The following is a 15,973-nucleotide window of genomic DNA, read 5'->3' on the forward strand; positions in this document are numbered from 1 at the left end:
GCTATGTCTGCCTGTGGGCCAAGCTAGATACTTCCATAGCCTTAGCTCCTTTCTCTTCCCCAAAGTTGGTGGCTTCATTCCTCTTCTTTAAAAATGTTTGGTGTTTCACATGTATGCCAGAAGAAGTGTACATCAGAAGCCTCAATGCCTTTCAGGACATAATTCTATTGGCCTTTATTGAGCATGAAGTTGATCAAATTAGAACTCTTTTCACTTAGACATAGAATTGAGTTTTCTAAAAAAAGAGTAACTGTTTTTAGGAGAAAGCATATTAAATCTGTAAAACATTTGATCACAATCCTTTAAGGTAGTTGAAATAAAAGTGGATTGTCTAAGAAAGAATAATAATAATAGCTAATATTTATTGAGCGTTTAATATGTTCCTAGGATTATTCTGAGCACTTTGTGTACCGTATCTCATCTAATCTTCATGACAATTCTGTGTTACTAGTTCTAATTGTTCTAATTTTGTAGATGAAAAAACTGAGTCACAGAGAAGTTAAACAACTTGCCTAAAGTCACACAGTTAATATTTGATAAAGCTTAGATTCAAATAAAGGCAGTCTGACCCTAGACTCAAAACTATTAACAACCACACTTTGCAAGGTATATTCAGGCTGTAGAACTGGCTTACCTTCCAGGGAATTTGCCAAAAAAGAACATTTTTTTAACCCAAGAAATTTTCTGGACCACTTTAGCTCACAACTTCAGAGCATATTTCTCATGTGTCAAGCTTTAAATCTGGAACAACCCCATTTGCAAATACAAGTCATTATCAAATACCCTTGTTAACTAGTTTTTTAACTTTAAAAAAATTGCAAGCATCATTTGTTCTGAGCCATTATTCATGGTGAGTACTGCTTTCTGAAGTAAAGGAATTTATCCTGATTATATAAACAGGGTACTAAGAGACCTGCTTAATGAAGCTCATTTAAAATATGCCAAATCTCCCTTTTTTTCCTTCCCTGAAAGTAAGTTTAATATACTGCCTATCAACTCATATCTCCGTAGGGCACTATATGGTTCAGGAAGTCTGAGAAAAAGTACTGTTGTGAGCAAAACAACTTTCCAAGTAAAAATAGGCTGCAAATTCTTGATAAGTCTTTTCTGGAACTTCCAAACAAGTGTGCTTAGTTGCTTGCAGTTAAACCATTGGTCCCATATTCAGATGGATATTTGCCTCAGACCCATCAATTCTAGACAGATATCCATTCTAGATATTATTGTTTTTCATATTATTTATACTGAAGTTGCAGTGCCTATTTAGTTCATTGTGAATGTTGATAATTTATGTATATATAACAATAAGTGCTTCTTCATATCACATTGAGAGGTGAGAGTACAACCACCACCATCATTTTGAGAAACTGCGTGTACAATATACTTTGTGAAACGTATGGCCTTGAGCAGTGTTCTCCAATGGATGAAGCATGTAGGAAAAGCAATCCATAAGCCATGGGTGTATGAGGACAGGGAGAGAAATTTGGATGACCTCTGATCTCCTATTTTTGGAGATGGCAATTCTTTACTCCTGCTACTATAACTTAACTTGACAGCATTTATAAAATCAATGCATAAAGTAAAAGGTGAATAAAAGTTTTATTAAATCCTAATAAAAATAAAGGTTAAAAGTTATAAAATAGGAATAGATGAGATTTTAAATGGAATATGAAAGGCTGGAGCCAATGAGCGCAAAGGTTACCATTTTTTAAAAAAAATTAAAAAGGTTAAAGATAAAAGGCTAAAACCCATGAGATGAAACATTTAAAATAATCATGTAAATTTTATCAAGGGTCAAGGATGGAAGTACTTAAAAAATTTAAGCTGTGCACTAAGAAAAGAAAGCAATAAGAAAAAATACATACTTTTAAAATGAAAAGGCAGAGCACTCAGAGATTAGGGGAAAAAAGGAGAAATAAGAGCAAAGAAAGGAAGGAAATATAAGCGGAAAAAACTTTCTAGAAGCAAACTAAAGAGGTGTGTTGGATCTCAGAGCCTGCTGAGTCATTAGGAAGCATCATTTTTCAACAGAGGCACAGAACCTTCCAGACTGTTCTGCCATTATCTAGAGCCTAGAATCTCACCCATGACCCAGACGGAGTAGTGGCTCCTTAGTGCATGCAACTGGGAATGTCTAGGACCTCACAATCCACTGCCAGCATGGCAGCAGAAACTTTCCACATTCCCACTGTCCCCACTCCATCAGGACAGTTAACTGGCTGTGGACTACGTTGGTCTTCAGAATCAGAAAGAGTTGAGTTCTTGTCCAGCTCTACTCCTTATTCACTGTGTGACTTTGGGCAAGTTTCTCAGCTTCTCTGAGTTCCAATTTCCTTATCTGAGTTCTGAAATAATGAAATTACTAATAATAGCAAGAACATTAACAACAGAAACTCATCTTGGTCTCATTGCTAGTATTTTTATTATTTTACTACTAGAGAGAGACTTTTCCAAGCACTAAGCACTTTCTAGACACAACTCAGTTAATTCTCATGTCCAGCTATAGTACCACTATTTGTCCTAGCATCACCCAAGACTTCTACATGTGCAAAATGTTTCCAGCCAGAAACTCACAGGGAACATCTGTCACCAACTGCCTTTGTATGGGAGGAGCTTTCCTATGAATCTCAAATTCCAGTCTTCTACTGCAAGAGGGTAGGCAGCTGGGAAGAAAGCACAAGCTAAAGAAGGTGGAGGTCATTTTCCTGAATAAAAGAAGGCTTGGACATACTATACAAGTCTTATAGAAGATAATGAAACAATGACTTAATCATATTCCCTTTCCAAATTTCAGACTCTACAACATATGCACATTTTCTGTTCAATGCGTTTGATACAGACCACAATGGAGCTGTAAGCTTTGAGGTAAGCCCCAGACTATTTTCATATCATTTAACATTGGACACTTTGAAAGATGTTTAGTCTTTTTTATGGGAAGATTTGAGTTTGACAGTTTCATTATTTTGGAACGGGGGGAAAATCCTCAAAGACACTTCCTTTCCCTCATTGAATTTTCAAAAAGCTGTGCCCTTATCTTTCAAATGAGGTACAACTTACAATCCACATCTAGTTTGCTATCTAATACTTTATATCTGTTTGAACAAGGAAAATACACTTAGCCAACAATGTTGGAAGACAGACTGTTAAACCAACATTTATTGATATCTACTATGTGCCAGTTGCTATGGTAATCTTTGGAAATACAAAGATGCAAAAAGTTAAAGACCCTGCCCCCAAAGGATCCAGAAAAGGGGGAAAACGGCAAGGAATTAAATATAGCAAAATGCTTTATTCACCATCCTGACAATTTTACAAGGAAATCTCTTTTTAAATAAGAACTTTAAGTGGTTCATGTGGCAAATATAACATATTGTTCATGAAATACTAAATATAAGGATCTAGTAGGATGAAGGATGTCCTGAATGTCCACAGAGCTAAAAAAAAGAAATTTAGGGATGGCATTCATATGTTAAGTAGCAGGTCATACATAGATAATAATATGTTTAAATAAAAATGTTGGAATAATAAACCACACACTAATTCTGATTAGCTGGGAAGACCATCACCTCTTAGTTTTGTTAGGAAGACACTAAGTACAATATACAACATCTGTTTGCTTATATTCTGCACAACCGTGATGGGACTTATGGAAGTAGAATTATTATTTTACTTTGTGATTCCTGTTTCTCTTTTTAATATATATACAGTGGAAATGAGGTCATTTGGGAGATACACATGTTGGTAACTGGAGGATGATGTACTTACCCATCAGTAGAAATTTCAGTGAGTGCCATGATAAAGGAAACCCAATGATGGAATGGGACCAGCAAGAAAGGTACCTGGTAGCAGAGCGATTATATCAGGGGAAACCTGCCCAATGGATGAACAGGAGTTGGCCAAGAGGATGGGGACTGGGATGGGAAAGAATAGGGAACAAGGCAGAGGCAGAGAAGGGTCTATCAGTCTTAGGAATGAAGAGAAAGCACTTGCCAGTCACCTGGAAGATAGAATACAAAATGGGAGAACCAACATGTAAGGCTGGGGAAGAAAGCAGAGGTCAGATCCCAAAGAGTCTTAGGTAGGGAGCTAAAGAGGTTGGGCTACCTTGTAGGAGATGAGAAATCCTTGAGGAATATTAAGCAGGGAAATTACTTCTGAGATCTGCCTTCCTGGAAGAAAAGAGTCCAATTAGGAGCAATTTTTCCAAGAGTCTGTGAAAACCTAAACCTGCCTAGAGATGAGGAGGAGGGTGTATGAGAACGCCATTGGTCCCAGGTTTCTGGAACAATTTCTTCTGCTGATGGCAGTTCATGATCTCCCCATGATAATAGTGTTCTTAGTTCTTTTTGCATTTTAACCATAAGATTAATTTCAACACAGCTTTAATTTAGCTATAACATAAAAGCCATAAAATGATTAAACCTACCATCAATTTCCTACAGTACATTGTATCTGATTTTGCATGTACAGTTAGTCTGATGTTAATGATGTGGGACCATGCATAACAATGTCATCATAATATTTATGTAAAATTCCAGTAATTGTGATGAACGTTGACTTTAGTTTGGGAAATTAGTTGTAATGGTTATATATGACAAGCATATTGGTAAAATGTCTCCTTCTTTAAAGGAAAACTCATGACTAAATTAATAAACATTGAATCAAAAATAAATTTAATGCTATTGCAGCTATTTTTCCAAATTGACTACCTGAACAGTCTCTTGAAAACAGATATGATTAGACAATGCAAACAATTTGAATAGTAACTGAATACTGGGAAGTTCAGCAGAGAGATGGCCCTGATTCTATGATCAAGGCATATTGAAGTTTTCTACTTAATTTGCTAAAAGCAGAAGGATGAATGCATAAAGCAGGGTAGCCTCTGGATCCAGAAATGACTGGATCAAATCTTACATTCTCACCAAGTGGCCAAGAGATCCTGGACAGAGTATTTAAACCCTCTGGATCTTCATTTTCATATCTGTAGAACATCAGCAACCAAAGTTATTTCACAGGGTAATGCTAAGAATGAACAAATACTAATGTCACCAGTGGGCTTGGCTCAATGCCTGGCACTGAACATTGCTCAGTATTTATTTGATGCTCACTACTGCAGTTATTACTTGAGAAATAACAAAGCTAATTAATAATGACACTGGCCATCTCATTACACAGTAAGCCCTCATTAGAAGGATTCCAGTGATAGAGATTAAGACCACCTTAGTATCAGTTGGGCGACACCTTAAATAGGATCTTAGAAGATCCCATGTACAGATAAGTCCACACCTTAACCAATAATACATCTTCGAAGGGTCTTGCTCACAAATGGCTCACATCCATAGAAACATGGATTAAGATAAAACATGTCATTTATGTCATGATTTAATCCACAGAGCACCTACTATATATCAAACACTCTTGTAGATGCTAGGGATACAAGAGTGAACAAAAGAGACAAAAAGCCTTGTTCTCATCCATCTTGCATTCCACCATCTTCATGACTAATTTTTTGTAGAAACTGGCTTTCTCTCCATCAGGGCTTTTTAACAAGGACCTCACCCATATGTACTCATTGATTTCCAAGGAACATGTCCATGCTGCCCACATCCTAGTTGTCACTTGTCATTTTGTGGCTCGAAATGCTCAAAAGCCATTGTGATGGTATTATTGGTTTGAATTATATGATATTACTATTTTTGACAAATAAGGTCAAATATTGGCATTTCATATGTTTAAATCTAATACAGAGTCATTTAGATGATGTCACAATGAATTTTCAGTGATGCAGGAAACTAATTTTAAGTGAATTATAAAGGATGTAAAATTATATATATGATCTTTACTATGTATATATGCTAGATATGTATAAATAAAATAAGAATGGAAATGCTCAATGTGAGTGGATGATAGTACTGTACTTTTCTTCATTAGTTTCTAAATATTTTTTATATGAGAAGTATAATATTTATTTATATTTACTTCTTTTTATGATTTGTTTTTTAAAAATACATCAACTTTATTGGCCTCCATAGAGATCAAACCAAATAATTACCTTCTAATTTAAGTCAATATGACTGTAATAACCTTTCAGCACACTAAATTATCTAAGTAGACAGTATTGTGTATCATTAAATTTATTATCTTTCTACTTGATAAATTCAGGCTACAAATCTAGTATAATATACTTCCTATTATGTTTTAGTCATGGTGATACCTTTTATTAGTTCCAAACAAATGAGAACTTTAGATAGTACTTGAAATAGTATCATTCAAATACATTAAAAAGAGGCTCAGCCAGTGTGGAAGTTCCAAGAGAGTTCATACAAAAGAAAATAAGCAACATCAAAAATTTTTTAATGGAAACATGGCAGCAAGCTTAATGTAAGGGGAGCTTTTAATAAGAAATGTAAGAAATCCATAATATGACATTCCCATCCTGCATCTGCCACTACCTAACTGTCTAACCTTTGGCAAGTCCCTTAACACCATTTGTCACGTCTATATCCCAAAAAATGTATGCTTCTAGGCTTTGGTGCTAATATTCCTAGCACAGCAACAGACACTGTGGTTAGCAGCAGGGCTGCCTCTTTCTCTCTCCTCAAGCACCAGTTCTTACCTTTTCTCTCATGCCCATCACTCTCAAGTAGATGACACCAACTAAGACCATCAGATGGGAACTGACTCATCTTCCCACCTCTAAAACAGTTACCTACACCTCACCATCTTCTCTTTGTCCTGCATCAACTGTGGAAGTGTACCCTCCTCCCTTCACAGCTCAGACCAGCTACCCTGCATTCTGGATCCCTCCCACATTCCGAGGAATCTCTCTCTCTCACACATACATCTTTACTATTTTACTCTTTTTAGATTCTTTCTTTCAGTATATGTGTGCATCTTTAAACATTCCTCCTCTGATCCCATGTTCCTCTTCAGCTGTCTTCACATAGTCAACGGATTCCTATGCACAATTCCTTCCCACTTTACTCACTCTCTCCACTGAAACTTCTCCCGATAGTCACCATTGACCTCTATGTTACTGGAGCAAATAACACTTTTCAGTCCTCAGAAGGAGCTTCAGTCCTCAAGACGAACAATCCTTTCCTAATAAAAGGCTCTCTTTTCCTGATAGCTCTCACTTCTTTAACACCTTCTTTCCAGGATCCTTTGTCAACTTCTCCTCCTTTCTCTGCCTACTATATATTTTAGAGCTTGGTGGCCTTCTCTTGAATTCTCTTCTGTCATGCTAGACTCTACCTTGAGTAAAAATGGGAAGCAGACTTTTTATACTGACTTCTCATCTTTAATAGCTACCTTTAATAGCTGGGGCAAAATTTAGAGCTGAAAAATCAAGAAAGTAAAAAATAAATACAAAGAAACATTTATTTTACCCAGTGCCCATGAAATAAATTAAACTTTATGCCCTGTATGAAGTGCCAAAATTAAACCATGTTTCAGGCCACAAAGAGATACTCAAAAATTTGCAAAGAGTAGAAATATTGAAAATAATATCTTCTGATCATTATGTAATAAACTAGAAATGACCAATAGTCAGGAACAAAAAGGCAATATAATATGGAAGTTTAAAAAGCATACTAATTACTTTTGTATCAAGCAGATAACAAAACTAAACATTGCAAAATCACCAGAAAATAGCATTGATGAAAATACTCTTAGAATCTCTGGCATACTGCTAAAGCAATGCTTATAAGAAAATTCAAAGTCCACCAGGAACATATTAATAAGCAAAAAACTACACACATAAATGAAGTTCAAAACTCAAGAAGTAAGGTTAAGAACAAAAAATAAACATCATGAAAGCAGAAGGAAGAAATTAATAAGCTAAAAGCAGAACTTAATGTATTTGAAAAAAATTCTAATGAAAAAATTCCAAAGCTGATTCTTGAAGCATAAGCAAACAAAATTAAAAAGTGGATCAAACATTAGTTGATTTAATTAAAAAAAGAAAAAAGACAAAACACTAGAAAATATAAGGTTGAAATAATGTAGGCAGAGAAAGTTAAAGAAAACAATGAGATGAATATGTGAAAGCTCATACAAATAAATCTTAAAATTAAGTGGATTGTTTTCCATGAAAATGAAATTTACTGAAACTAACTCTAGAAGAAAAATAAAATCCATTCATATTTTCTGGAAGAAATCAAGAACGTTGTCAAAAAACTTATCCCTTCATCCATCCATCCTCCAAAAAGGTGCAATTTCATTGAAGAATTTCACAAAATCTTTAAAAAGTATTTCCCACATTATTAAACTGTTCCAGTATATTAAAAAGTAACATTTCCAAATTCCCCCATAAAAATGATCAAAACAAAAGAAGACAACAAAAGCTCAATGTTACTTATTAAATTATAATGCAAATTTCCTTAATAAAATATTAGAAAATATAATCCACTGAAAGAAAAAATATATACATATATATCGTGTAGGGTTTGTTCCACAAGTACAAAGATTACTCAATATTAGGAAATATATTAAAATAAATTAATAATATGTTATATCACTAATACTAAGGAGAAAAAAATCACATGATCTCCACAAATTCTGAAAAGACATTTGACAAAATAAAATAACAACTAAATAAATACTTTTAAAAATAAAAAGGGAATGGTGTATACTTGTATAACATGGTAAAAGTCAATATCATGCTTAAAAGAAACAGGAAAAATTCTTATTAAATTCTTGAGCAAGATAAAGATATCTGTTGTCATTGCCATTAAATATTTTTCTGGAGGTACCAGTCAACACAATTAAAAAAAAGAAAGTAACAAAAAATATAAAAATTAGAAAGGAAAGGTAAAATGCAGTCCTTTTGTAGCTGATATGATTGCATACCTGAAAAACTTAGGAGAGTCAATGGAAAAATGATCATATGCAATAGAAACATAGTAAAATAGCAGGGTATAAAATTATTATATGGAAATAATCCACTTATGTCATATATAAAAACAAAACTATTTAGAAATATAATAGGTGAAAAGATCTCACATACAATGGCCACAGGAAGATTAAAATACCTAGAAATAAATAGAAGAAATGTGAAAGAGTGATTTGGAGGGGAAAAAAAGGTCTGAAAGATACCTGAGTGTGATATGCTGAATATGTCCATGTCTTAATGGCTGGAACCTGTGAATGTTTCCTTACTTGCAAAGGGACTTTGCAGATGTGATTAGGTTAAGGATCTTGAGATAGGTAGATTATACTGGATTATCATTATGACCATAATGTAATCACCAGGTTTCTTAGACATGGAAGGCAAAAGGATCAAGCTGAGAAAGTGAAAAAGAAGAGAAATGATGATTGGAGCAGAGATTGGAGTGGTGTGTTTCAAAGATGGAGGGTGGGTCCACAAGGAAAAGAATGGTAGTGGCCTCTGGATGCTGGAAAAGACAAAGAAACTGATTCTGCCCTAGAGGCCCCAGAGGAAGCATGTGGCCCTGTTGACACCTTGATTTCAGCAAAATGAAACCTATTTTAGATGTCTGACCTCCAGACCTAAAGACAATAAATTTGTGTTGTTTTATGCTGTCAACTTTGTGGTAATTTGTTATATCAGTAACAAATACACTGAGTAACAAAAAATGACTTGGCAAAGGGAAAGGCATCCTAAAGACCTAAATAGGAATTTGAGTCATCACACAGTTGTCAGATCTGCTGCAGTTGATCTGTAGCTGTACCGTGAACTTTAGAAACACCCCAAAAGTACGTATTTAAAAATTTTAGATAAAATGATTCAAAATTCATATGGAAAATTAAGACAAGGAAAAATAGAGAAAACAGATGATGAAATAAGAAAATTGAAGGGGAAGTAATCCTAACAACTGATAAAAATATTAAAATTCTTAATAACTGAAACAATGTGATAGAGATACATAAAAAGATACATGGATTAAAAAAAATAAAAAGCCCAGAAATATAAAGAAATACATGAAAGTATCAAAGAGAAGACAAATTTAGGATGTCAAGTTAGTTGGTAAAAGTAAATGGGTTATATAATAATGTTGGGAAAACCAGATGACTATAAACATTTGAATAAATTTCAAATCAAATAGTTAAATTTAAGAGTAAATATTAAAAGTAATGGCAAAAAATATGGAAGAATAATTTTATAAGATCAGAATGGAGACAATCCTTTGAATATGACATAAATCAGAAGCCATAAAGTAAAAGAATGATAAATTCTACAATATAAAAATTAAAAATATACCTGCCTTACAAAAATAGCTGTAAGAAAATTTTTTAATAATTACAAACTGGAAATAATACTTGCCAAGCATATCACAGACAAGAGCTAATTTCACTATTATATAAAGAGTTTCTATAAATCAGTAATAGCTAGACCTATAAACAGAACACTGAGCAAAGGGAATCACTTAGAAAAAAAGGACATTTGAGTGGCTCTTAAACATTTGAAAAATGCTCAAATTTATCCATAATAAAATAAAGATAAAATCAAATAATCTGAGAAATATTTATAAGTTTGGCAGAGATCAGAAGTTGATACTATATAGTATTGGCAAAGTACAGCAATCTTATACACAGATTTTAAGAGTGCAATTTGAAAATATTTATAAAAAAGACAAATGTTCAAATCCTTTTTACTTCTAAAAATACTACTTCTAGAAACTTATCCTACAAACATGCACATATAAATGATGTATGCAGAATTATTCTTTGTAGCTTTGTTTTTAATCAGAAAAGATAAGGAATCCTTAATTATTCACCAATGGGAGACTGGTTCAATAAATTATGATATAGTTATAAAGAATATATAATTATGAAAAAGAATATTCTCAAAAGTTACTGTTAATTAAAAAAAGTGAAGTACAAATGAGAATTAGACTCTCATTTGTTAGTAGAGCATATATACATATATGCATTATACTTGTGTAAGCAAAAATTATTTGGAAGGAAGAAGGAAGTATAAGAAACTACTAATGCCAATTATCTATGGGCAAGGAAACTGAATGGTGGGATCCAGAATGAGAATTTTTTCACCAAACACCATTCATAATTTAAAAATTTGAAATATATGAAAACATTACCTAGTTTTCAAAAATATTAAGAAATGAGATAATAGCTAAAATGATGAAATGTAGACATGTAGAGGAACAATGTACCCAGGAGACTACTTCTGATTTTCCCTATTTCTTTCATTCCTTCCTAATACTGGAACTCTATTTATAAACTCTGTATGAGGTCAAAATATACCACTTTGTCATGTTAGCCCTGCACTATATGAAAACAAATATTTATAAATTTGATTAGGTTAATCTGGCACATCTGCAATGCAATCAATACACCTAATCGTGATACTGGTTAATACTCTATCTAGCCAGGCATTGCTGTAAGCAGATTAGCTCTTTCAATCTTCATAAAAATTTTGAGTTAGATATTGTTAATATTATCTCCATTTTACAGATATAAAAATCAAGGCAAAAGGATTTTAAGTTGCCTGAGAACACAAAGTTGTCAAATGAAATAGCTGTAATTTGAATCCAGTCTTTCTGGCTTTCTGGCATCCAACTCCATGAATGTGTAACCACTGCCCGTATGTAATTGTAACCTGATTTCTAATAAAACACAAAATTTGGTTCCACTCATATAGACAGCCCACAATTTTTTTTAGCAGATATATTTCTTGGAAAATATGTTATGGGAGTTTATAATTTAAAACTACAGTGATACTAGATTCTTTTCTGTAAATTGTGTGCTCTTTTAGTGGAAAAGCCAATACCAACTAAACACAAGCATCTTGCTCTTTGCATGTCCATCTTGATACAATTTCCAGTTCCACAGCTGACAAGTCAGTTTCCCATTAGAAGATGAAAATGTCAATGCTAAGGGATAAATAGAGGTACACGGGTTGGTGTATGTCCACAAGGACTCTGAGAAACAGCCCAAGAACACATTAATCATTTTGCTAAATAAATGGTTCAAAATCCATAGGATTGTAAACCTTATTTCCATCAGTTGAGAGATTGTTTTATCAGAGTCTGTGTTCTACTTTTTTAGAAATGCTGTATCAAATTGTATTTTTATTTCATTTTAGGACTTCATCAAGGGTCTTTCCATTTTGCTCCGGGGGACAGTACAAGAAAAACTCAACTGGGCATTTAATTTGTATGACATAAATAAAGATGGCTACATCACTAAAGAAGTAAGAAGTGCCTTTCCAACACAACTATTCTTCGGGCCATTTTCATTTTATACATTGAAAATATAAATCAAAATTATGAATTTTAACATTTTTTTCACAAATTCCAAAATATTTAATATATGGTGGGGCGTAAGTAATCTAATACAAGTTTAGGATAGATAGAAATAGTTTATGGTGAATCTCCAAGGCAAATATAAAGCAATACATAAGGATTAATCTTGTTTCCTAATGGCATTTGAATAAATACTGGAAATGGAATAAAAACTGGTTGGAATCACATGAGAAAATGCATCCAAACTACATCAGAATATTTGACCAGAATCCTTTTGTCCCCATGAGATATTGTCAATATGGAAGCACAGACTTACAATCATATGTAATTCAGATGACCTTTGTTGCAATGGTATGGGGCACCAAATATAGTTCCAGGCAGGCTATCCAAGAGGTCATAAAACAGAAAATTTCAGAGACCTGATTAAGATGCTTGAAATACATGGTTTGTTAAACCAATTTAAAACCAAGGGAAAAGAAAGATGGCATAAGTTAACACACTTCATATAGGATACAAGTGGGATTGAAGGACCACACACTACTGAATACTGCGGATGGTCAATGTTCACGTTTTGTCTTTCTGCGTCACCAGCCTTCCCAGCTTTGAGCAAGGGATTCCACAAACAAAAGATGTCCTGTGCAATGGCATGTACTTGCTCTATCAGAGAAAAGCAGTGGGCAAGTACGTCTGGCCATGGCTATAGTTTGGCAATTAACCTGATAAACAGCCATGGGTTTATTTGTCTCTTTGGAGGAGGGCTCATCAGGACAGAATGAATGTCACCAATAGGTGACTGATTTAAGGCCTCATGAATATTAAGTGTTCATTTATACTTAGCATATCCTGAATATTTCATGTCTCTTGTATATTTCGTATATGATGAATGTTTAGTACCCAAGTGCATCAGGATTATTAGGCATCTTTTGGTCCTTCCATCCCTTTCTATGCTTACCACAAGCATGTTCTCCTTATTAGCTACTTATGTTAAATGTAATACATCCCATGACTTCTGCCAGTCCAAAAAGCTTCTTGTTAGTTATCTATACTTAAAACATCAACTTATTTATCAACTTATTATTTAAATCAGAATACTCTTAAAAGAAAATGTATATGACACCTGTATTATCAACCTAATCCAGAGGCTTTTTATGTGGGAAATATTAATATGAAGGAAACAAGAAATCTGTAGATCTAAGTAACTAGATATATATATTTGCTTTACTCTCCTAAGCAGCAGAATGACAAGGAAAAAACTAAAATTTGTTTTACTAAAAATAATAACAATGAACAATCAAGATGCTCATCAAGAGGGTAAAATCTTTTGGCTAGTCTGTAAGAATGAGTTCTTGGCTTAAAGCCAAAGATGGGAAACTGGCAAACAAGATCCTAATGAACTCTGTAACTTATCAAAATGTCAGTTGGCTTTTAAAAAAAAAATAATCCCATGGTGTGGAGCTTATTTTATTATCATTAAATGAATACTGGTAATTACTAATATACATGATACATAATAACTCAGTAAAACAAAGGTAAACTGTGCAGTCTATGGAAATCCAAATATCTGATTAAACCAGAGTATTCCTTTCCTGCCCAAGTTAGATACATTGGAATTTGCTTTATTTTGAAACTAAGAACAGGGTTGGTTTTTTATATTCTGATTCTTCTGCTTTTAATGTGTAAATCTGTTGATTTTTTCATTGGCAAAATCAAAGGGCACCTAATGAAAAATCAATGAAAAACTGAACTTTTGAAATCGAGTGGGAAAATCTGTCAATCCTTCTCAGTGTAGTTTCTTTACACATTACATGAAGCCTAATGTGAGTGCCCTTTATTTTCCAGGAAATGCTTGATATAATGAAAGCAATATATGATATGATGGGTAAATGCACATATCCTGTCCTCAAAGAAGATGCTCCCAGACAACACGTTGAAACATTTTTCCAGGTAGGAATGAAAATAGAAGTCAGAAGGGAGAGAAATTAAGAGCTAAGCTTCTACTTTTTGCAAAGCATTTATGATAATTCAAAACATGCAAAGGAAAAGAATTTTGTTAAAATGGATTAGAAAATTTACAAATCTACTAATTAATAATTACAGCTTTGAATTTCTTATTAATAATACTGATAGCTATACTTACTGTGCACTCAATAAATCTTGGATAAAACACTAAGCAATTCACGTTTCATATGTTTTTTAAAAACATTCATATAAATCTCATCAGAATCCTGGGGTTATAAATCCTCATTAACCTAGTTTTAAAGAAGAGAAAATCAGGCCTCCAAAAGTTTCAGCAAATTACCTGAGCTTCAAAGCTAGAAGGCAGTAGATTGATGAATTTACCTACGGTAGAGTAACTCTAGATCTTCACCATATTATATTGTAGGTGGGAGTAGCCTAAAAGGAGTAAGCCATGATTATGCTATGAAGCAGTTCCTCCCCACAAAAGTCGGGCTTTCTTTTCATCAGCTTAAGCTCATTTGGTTCAGGTGTGTGACTATCAAGAGCTATGTTTTTATTGGGGTTCTCTGGGGAAACAGAATCAATAGGAAAAAGAGGAGGAAACTTCTAAGATAGCTTTTAAGAAAAACCTTCTAAAAGGGTAAAGTTTTGAAGAAATACTGTAGGGCACAGTAATATCTACGAACACCAAAAAATCAAAGATAGAAGAAAACACCATTTCAAGCCAAAAAAAATGCAATTATGTTGCCTAAAAAAAACGTTAATGCTTAAGAAGGAATAATATGCATTTGACTTGGGAAACAGCCTATTCCTGAATCAAAGCACTGTTACCACTGTAAAATGTCTTCAAGGCTTCAGTCTCATATCTAGTGTTGAATGCTTACTCTAATAAGAGAACTATCCCTTAGATATGGAGAAATCATGGAGGATTTATCTAAGAATGCAGTCTTCTCACCTAGAGCCCAGGCTTCACAGCAGATGATTCAGGTGCAGAGGAAGTACAACTAAGGTGCTAAATCTACTATGAATTGAAATTAAAACCTATTATTCACTATACCCTGATGTATAATCTCACTCTCGATAACTAAACATACAATCATTGCCAAAGACAAACCAATGGTCCACATCCTTCCCCACTGATAAAACTGTTTCATAAATGAGAGGTGTTTGCCTAATAGACACCTTCCCATCCCCTTAAATTCCATACATCCTATTCTTCCATCCAGGAAAAGAAAATGGCTAGGGTAGTATTCTTCCCTTTTATACTTATTTAGGTTCTTCTCAAAAAAGCTTACCCCCTTGATCTCTCCTTGGCAATAGATAAAATTAGATGCATACCATGCACATCTATGATTTGTGCCATGAATTATCTCTGCTTATTTTATATCCTAATTTGGTAGTTTAAAAAATGGCATTGACGAGTATATTAGTCAGCCAAGGGGTACTGATACAAAATACCAGAAATATGTTGGCTTTTATAAAGGGTATTTATTTGGGGCAGAAGCTTATAGTAACCAGGCCATAAAACATAAGTTACTTCCCTCACCAAAGTCTATTGCCATGTGTTGGAGCAAGATGGCTGCCAACATCTGCAAAGGTTCAGGCTTCCTCTTCCTTTTAAGGCTTTGCAGTACCAGCTGCTTCTAATATCAGCTGTAGGCTGGGATAAGTCTCATTTCTCTCCTGGGCCTTCTCTCCAGGTTCAGCTGCTCTGGTCTCTCCACAAGGTCAGCTGTAAACTATCAGATGAACTCTTCCTGGGGCCTCTGCTGTGTCTAATGGAGTCT

The 15,973-nt window shown here is 34.0% G+C and overlaps 1 protein-coding gene across 5 annotated transcripts in view; it reads left to right on the forward strand.

Moving 5' to 3' along the window:
- Positions 1–15,973, forward strand: part of KCNIP4 (potassium voltage-gated channel interacting protein 4) — a 1,217,739-nt gene that overhangs the window by 1,198,004 nt on the left and 3,762 nt on the right. For all 5 annotated transcript variants that reach the window (XM_004482470.3, XM_004482474.2, XM_004482473.3 and 2 more), the window contains 3 exons: positions 2,795–2,865; positions 12,068–12,175; positions 14,067–14,171. In XM_004482470.3, the coding sequence (XP_004482527.1) occupies positions 2,795–2,865; positions 12,068–12,175; positions 14,067–14,171 (284 nt within the window). The remainder of the gene's footprint in view (positions 1–2,794; positions 2,866–12,067; positions 12,176–14,066; positions 14,172–15,973) is intronic.

Source organism: Dasypus novemcinctus, chromosome 1 (genome assembly GCF_030445035.2).
Source record: "Dasypus novemcinctus isolate mDasNov1 chromosome 1, mDasNov1.1.hap2, whole genome shotgun sequence".
In the NCBI taxonomy this organism is placed as follows: domain Eukaryota; kingdom Metazoa; phylum Chordata; class Mammalia; order Cingulata; family Dasypodidae; genus Dasypus; species Dasypus novemcinctus.